Consider the following 7,506-nt stretch of genomic DNA (forward strand, 5'->3'; position numbering starts at 1 on the left):
GCGGAGCACGGCGTAGCGGGCTGCTTCCCGTAGAATCCACCAAAACCTGGGCGGGCTGGGAGGTGGAAAAATACAACCAGGAGCGGTGACTCAGGCACTTTGCCTGCCCGCGCACATAACGAAGTGATCGCTTTCTTGCCGCTATTCTACTCAGGCCCCTGTTGTTTTTCGGACAGAGTAACATCGAACTTGCTATGCACCGGAGGATGGCCTCGAACTCCTGATCTTTTTGCCTCTCTCTCCTGAGGGCTGGGATTACAGGTGTGCGCCACCATAACCGGTGTATAGGATGCTGGGGATCTAACCTAGGGCTTCTTGCATGCTAGGCCAGCACCCTAGTCACATCTCCTTTGGGCCTGTTTTAAAATGTCCATTTGACAAACCGGGAGACTGAGCTATATCGAACAGGCCCCGGGAGGTGTAACTAGATTTAAAGCTGTCTCGGGGTTCACCAGATAAGTTTAAGAGAGGCCTAAAGACCCTTAAGTGGGTACTATGAAAGGAAAGGTCTGATAGTAACCCCGTTATCCATAGGCATTTCCTAGGCTAGGGCTTCACTCGGGAGCCGGCAGCTGAGACTGCTCCAGGGTTGAACACCCTTTTCATCCGGTGAACACGGGTATTCCCACCAGGTCTACTCCCTGAGCTGAGGATGCCCTAAGTGGCCCCTCTACCAGTCCCTCATTATATTGACCTCCCTCTAAGAATGGATGGCTATTGGTCACAAAAGACTGCAACCCTCAAAACAGTGTAGAAAAAACTATTGGTAGCCGGGCGGTGGTGGCGCACGCCTTTAATCCCAGCACTCGGGAGGCAGAGCCAGGCGGATCTCTGTGAGTTCGAGGCCAGCCTGGTCCACAGAGTGAGATCCAGGAGAGGCGCAAAGCTACACAGAGAAACCCTGTCTCGAAAAACCAAAAAAAAAAAAAAAAAAAAAACTATTGGAGCTTGGTTTTACATTTTAATTGACCAGATAATAAAATGAAAAGACTGTCCAAGGTCTCCCACCACAAGATTGACAGGAATTGTGCTCTAAAATTATGAGGCTGAGAAAAAAAAAATCTACATGAAGACACAGGAGATGATGTTCCTTTGTTTTGTCCCACTTGAAGGGTACCAGGTCTTTTGTTTCTTTCAGAAATCCCTATATAAGGGTAATCAAGGCACACACTGTGTAACTGTGGGCAAGATCATCGGCCTTCCTGGACTCAGCTGCCTCTCCGAAATGGAAAGATAGGCTTGTTTATTGAGATGGCTGCGAGGACTAAGTGAGCGAACTTATGACTAGTCCCATAGCACAAAGTGATCACCCAAGAAAGAGATTTACATGAAACCCTGAGTCTAGGAACAAGAGTTCAGAAGCCTTGGTCTCTGAATAACTGACCACATCCAGAAGTTCAGCCCTTGTCGGCACCTGATGGATTCATACCCCACATCAGGTACATTACCTCCACCTGACCCTTAGGAACGAGTAACCTTACCCAAGGTTTCCCCCTCACCCCATTCACAGCCACGGGAACATATGTGAGACACAATTTATTAACAAAACAAGGTGCATCAAAAATTCAGTGTCTGGAGAGCTCTGCTGTCTAGGGGCTGAATTTTCTCCCTTAAAAACTCATCCAACCCTTGTTAAGGAGTCAAGCTAGCAGCAGAATCCCTCAGTTCTCAGATTCCTCCTCCCCAGCTCTAGTCAAAGATGAGCCAGACGAGCCGAGGTCAGTGGGACAGGCACAAGCCACCAAGTGTGGAGTGGTTCATCCTAGGAACAAACACGCAGATCCTCTACAACAACCAGGAATGGGGCACCCATCAAACCGTGACAGGTAAAATCTCTCCTAGGATGCCAACTGTAAAGTAGATTGTACATAAGGGCTGACTGCCTTGGAGGACAGTTGTGCAGGCATGTCGCCTCTGCAGGGAAGCAAGTAGCTGCTCAGCACCACTCAAGACCCCAGGCGGGCCTGCTTAGACTGAGACCCTCCTACTTTCTCTCTTGTTCCTCCAGCCAATCAGCGGAGCTTACAAAACCCACTGGGACATAACAGGGGAGAGCCCTGGGAGTGTGCGACTCTGAGCAGGAATTCGGCCTCTACCTGAGAGTTTACAGGAGGTGGCTCCAGTCAGGGGCAAGGACTGAGGTCTATAGATCCCTGGGGTCTCTTGCAGACACAGGGAGGCAATGTTTGCAAGGGCTGAAAGCCAGGCTCACACAGCCTGCAGCTCCCCCTGCAGGCGACTGAGTTCCTCCAGCTCCTGCTTGTGGCGGTCTGTCTTGTGGGCCACCAAGGATCGGTAGAAATGTAGGGCAAAGGCCATAAACACAAGTCCCACAGGTACCATGATTGCTGTGGAGGCCATAGCTGCCTGCCAACCTGGCCCATGGGCAGCACCACACACTTGCCGGGGTGGGCAGGCTTTGGAAGGCTGCTGTGATGTGCCTACAGAAGCAGAGGATGGTGTGAGGTTGGAAGCTGAACTAAGGGAGACAGTCACCGGGGGCACCTGGGACATAGGTACCACAGGAGCTGGTTTGTCCACGGGTGCCCCAATAGGCACAAACTTGACCCAGCCGACCAGAACAACTTCGGCTAGGAAGAGAAAGGTGCCCAGGGCAGTGGAGAAGCCCCAGGCCAGCTCCACGTAGCGATGGAGTCGTTGGTGTGGCGACTGGTGGACAGAGTTGAGATTGTGGATGTTGCTCACGGCTTCGATGTGGGGTAGCAGACATGTGGAGACCATGAGTGCAAAGAGATGCACAGCCACTAGCACTGTGGTGCAGGCGCTGAAGGCCACCAGCAGGCCCGGTGGGTATTCGTGATCACTCTCCAGCTGCACCTCCACCATGGCCACCTGTGGGCACAAGAGGGGGACACTGAGTCCCTACAGCATCTTTACAGGCTGTTTTACCTGTGAAGCACCATCATTGCTACATCCCTAAAACTTAGAACAGTGCCTAGAAGATGATGCTCAGCTCCCCCTGCCCACCCCACCCCCTTTGTTTGGGTAGGGTCTTAGTGGTTTGGGTTTTTTGTTTGTTGTTTTTCGAGACAGGGATTTCTCTGTGTAGCCTTGGCTGTTCTGGAACTCGCTCTGTAGACCACGCTGGCCTCAAACTCAGAGATCTGCCTGCGTTTGCCTTCCAAGTGCTGGGATTAAAGGCGTGTGCCACCACCACCCAGCTGTGTCTTACTCTTATAATTTAGGCTAGTCTGGGATTTGCTAGGCAGCCCAGGTTGGGCTGAAACTTGTGATCCTCCTGTCTCAGCTTTCCCAAGTGCTGGAATAAGCCACCATGCCTTTCGGTTACTGAGTCTTAAAAGGCTTTCCTGTGTCCTGGACCTTGATTTCTCCACTTCGCTATCAAAGGGACTTGCTAACATTTTTCTGAATTTTTACCTGGTTATAACACACAGGTTAAAAAAGCACAGCCTTGGGCTGGAGAGATGGCTTACTGGCTAAGAACACTGGTTGTTCCTCTAGAGGACCTGGGTTCAAATCCCAGCATTGACATGGCAGCTCACAACTGTCTGTAGCTCCAGTTCCCCGAGATTCATGACACCAGGCATACACATGGTGAATGTAGACAAAACCACCATACACATGAAATAAATAAATCTTTAAAACAAACAATCAAACCATAGACTCAAGGGCTGGGGACGTAGTTCAGTGGTAGAACCTTGCCTAGCATTCACAAGACTCTAGGTTCAATTCCCAACCCCCACCCCCACCCCCACAAAAGCAGACTCAGGCTGGTGTGGTGACACACGCTTATTATCATGTGGGGAGCTGAAACAGGAGGACCTCACCTTTGAAAGCAGCCTATGCTACATAAGGAAACCTCATCTCAAAAGAACCCAAAAGTGACTTTAATCCCAGAACTAGGGAGTACCAGGGTTACACAGAGAGCATATATATATATGTATATATATATATATATATATATATATATATATATATATATATAAAATCAGCCGGAAGTGGTGGCACAGGCCTTTAATCCCAGCACTCAGGAAGCACAGCCAGGAGGACTGTGAGTTTCCGGGACAGCCCAGACTACACTGAGAAACACTGTCTCAAAAGCAAACAACCCTCTGGGCTTCGTGGGTCCATTCTTAGCTCTACAATCTGTAATTTCCCCCCAACAGTCCATTAGTCCAGACTTGCCTCAACTCCACTATCCTCCTGCTTCAATGTCCTGAGTAGGATTACAGTTATGTGCTGCTACCTTGGCCAGCTGTATAATCTGAGCAAGTGCCTCCCTCAATTTCCTACCTGGAAAAAAAAATGGGGATAATAGGCTTGTTGAGAACGTTAAACACACATTAACTGCTATGAATAGAGCCAGGCAGACTAATCACTATTAGAGCTGATGCTAACCTCCAAGACACTTAAAAAAAAAAAAAAAAAAAAGCAAACAACAACAAAAAAGTAGTCGCCAATTCTTAAAATTCAAGAAGCTTCGTTTGTTTCCAAATCAGTCTAAAACCTTGGCAAATCCAGTCACACAAGGTCTACATTCAAATATGGCAACTAGCCAAACTGAATCATAGCTGTTCATTTTTGACAGGTCAGGGAGTCTCTTGACTGTATGACTCCACCCAGCCAGCCTGGACTCTGCAAACATTTGAGTTGATGTACAAATTTGGGCTCTAAAGGCTGCTGAACTTAAAATCCTGCCACTAGCTTGCTGTACCTCAATATCTCAGACCTTGTTGTCTCGTCTGAAAAACTGACCATCTAGTCACACCTACTCCATGAGCACTGACTGTACCTGTACAGAGTTGAATGTTTGTTGAAACAGGACTTCATGGAGCCCAGGCTAGCCTAGGAACTCTCTATAGCCAAGGACAACCTTGGATTTTTACTTCTTTCTACCTTAAGTCCTGGCAATATAGGTAAGCTCTACCGTTTCTGGTTTATGTTGGAGGTTGAATCTAGGGTTTCCTGAATGGTAGGCAAACACTCTACCAACTAGGGTTCTATCCACAGCCTTTGAATATAATTTGTATGTTATTCTATCTCAGGCCACCTGGGTTTTTTGGTTTTTTTTTGGGGGGGGGGGGTGGCGGTTCAAGACAGGGTTTCTCTATGAGACAGCTCTGGCCGTCCTGGAACTCACTCTGTAGACCAGGCTGGCCTCAAACCCACAGAGATCCGCCTACCTCTGCCTCCTGAGTGCTGGGATTAAAGGCATGCAAAACCACGGCCCGGGCAAGCCACCTGGATTTAAGAGGACTTCTCCTCACTTCTGTTTCTCAAGGACCCTGGAGATCGTACTGGGGCTAGAAGGGAAGGTGCAGGGTGGCAGTGGTGGTGAGAAAATAGAGTATTTTGGGAAATTGGGCCATGGCAGATAGCAGATAGGTGTTTTTACAAACAGGGATCTGGGCCAGCCTTAGTTCTGGTTTCTCCCAGGATCTGACCCAGCCTTCTCTTGTAGGACTTGGGTAAGTCCCTGCTCCCAGAACCTACACACCCAGCCTGGTAATCCTCAGAGAAGGCCCTCACTCTGCTGCTGTCATCCCCGTGATCAGCAAGTTCTGCAGCTTGAACTGTTCTTTAGAAGCAGGCTGGGCCACAGGGCTGGGCTCCCTCAAGGGGGGTTACTGTGCCCTTCTCTTTTTGGTGATGATGGGACACGGATTCCTGGTGTCAAATGTCATCCTCATCAGGAATAGTGGGGTGCCCTGGGGAATCTGGGCCCCTCATAATCACCAAGAACAACCAAGACCAAGACCAACCTTTAGGGTTAGATTTTTCATTCAGTTATTGAGGCTGCAGAACAGAGGGGGACAGTAAGCCAAGTAACTTATGACCTCACCTTAGTTCCCTCCAATGTCTACTTACTCAAGGGTACATTCTGAAGGATGCCCTCCCTCCAGGCCTGTTTTCTCTTCCCCCCCTCCAATCCTGTGGAGAAATCCTAACCTAGCAGAGGTTCACTCCACACCCTTCCCCTGCTGAGTTCTCTCTCCAAAACATCAGTTTCCACCCAGGTCACTTAGCACATGACTCTGAAGCTCCTTTGGTAAGTGGAGCTTGTCTCGACACACCTAGTTCTAGGGGGTCTCCATAACACTCCCAGTTGCCCTGAGCAAAAGCTTGGCAAACCACCAAGACAGCACCTTCTATGATCTTACAACTTCCTACTGACGGCCACCGGGTGGAGATCGGCTCGGGGTCGCACGGCTGGCCATAAGTAGGGAGGACCCAGGGCACATCTGAGGACTGCACTCTGGAATCTTCTTCGGTCCCACTTCCTGAGGCCTCTGCTGGGACCGTTAGCTGATAATTATCCTCCCACACAGGCGGTTTATCAGACTCACTTATCAGCTCTCTCCCTGATCAGCTTCCTTCCTCAGCAGCTTCCTCGCCGGCGTCTTACTTTTCGGGTCACTTCTAGCATTCTTTGTGCCTTCGGAGAGGTGGGGGCATCTTCCCGAGGACTGGTCTTTCAGCTGGGTGACTTCCATACCTAGCCCCCTTTCCCTGACCCGGTTGATAGCGGCTCTCATTCAGCTTGACTGGCCCTTCAACTCCCGAGGACTTGGTAACTAAGTTACCGCTTCGGTGAGAGCACTTTTCCTACCAGTGTGCCCCTCCGGGACCGATCCTCTTCAAGTCTGTTTATATTCTTAGGGCCGGGTCTAATACAACCCTGTCCCCGACACAGAGGGCTTCTCCAGTCGCTTGAGATCTCCTGCCGCCCGTTACCCCTGAAGAAACCCTTGTATTTCGCCCTGCACTTCCTTGGGCCCCATCTTCTCCCCTGGCCTGCTCGCCCCGGAGCCCAGCACGTGCTTCCCCCACCCGGTGTGCCCCTTCCCGCCCCTCACCATGGCGAAGCCCGACAGCAGGGCAGACGTGCGGCTGGAGGCTTTGAGCTTCGCCCGGCTGAGGTAGAGGCGGCGCCAGCTGAGCGCCCGCAGGGAGTGCTGGCTGGCCCCCATGAGGTCCAGGTAGCCGCGGTGCACGAACTCCCGGTACGTGGCGGAGCCCGCGGGGCTGTCCACCTCCGGGTTCAACGGGGCCTGCTCGCCCGGGTCCCCCTCGCCGCCCTTCATCCTGAGCGCGGCCGCAGCACCGGCGCCGACGGTCACCGAGCGGCCGAGGCGCCTGGGGACCCCGGGAGGGGCTGGCCCAAGCGCGGGCTGGACCCCATCCCCGGCGGGCGGCGGCCAACGGGGCGTCTATAAGGCCCAGGGGCCGAAACAGGAACTGGGGCAGGGGCGGAGCCCAGAGACCACATGATTGGGTGGAGCTGAGACCGAACCCCAGCAGTCTGGCCCGTGAGCAGAGATCCCCAGGGAACCCCACGACCCGGGCCACCAAAAATATCCCAGCGCCTTCGAGCCACCGAGGTGAACGCCCACAGCTTGTCTGGGAATTCGCCGGCTTCAGACTTCCCGAAGTACACCTCGACATTCCAGGTGTCGGGAATTGCACACCCCTTGAACGGTGATCTCGGGGAAGGCGACCCCATTCTCCCCAAAGCAGCCCTAG

The 7,506-nt window shown here is 51.8% G+C and overlaps 1 protein-coding gene across 1 annotated transcript; it reads right to left on the reverse strand.

Annotated features, from left to right (window-relative positions):
- Positions 1-1,521: 1,521 nt before the first annotated feature.
- Positions 1,522-7,192, reverse strand: Orai3 (ORAI calcium release-activated calcium modulator 3). The gene is made up of 2 exons (XM_052760985.1): positions 6,840-7,192; positions 1,522-2,853 (listed from the first exon to the last, which is right to left on the reverse strand). The coding sequence occupies exons 1-2, from the start codon at positions 7,065-7,067 to the stop codon at positions 2,209-2,211; spliced, it is 873 nt and encodes a 290-aa protein (XP_052616945.1). The 5' UTR covers positions 7,068-7,192; the 3' UTR covers positions 1,522-2,208.
- Between the last annotated feature and the right edge of the window lie 314 nt (positions 7,193-7,506).

Source organism: Peromyscus californicus, unplaced genomic scaffold (genome assembly GCF_007827085.1).
Source record: "Peromyscus californicus insignis strain IS unplaced genomic scaffold, ASM782708v3 Scaffold_4__1_contigs__length_199733344, whole genome shotgun sequence".
Taxonomy (NCBI): Eukaryota; Metazoa; Chordata; class Mammalia; order Rodentia; family Cricetidae; genus Peromyscus; species Peromyscus californicus.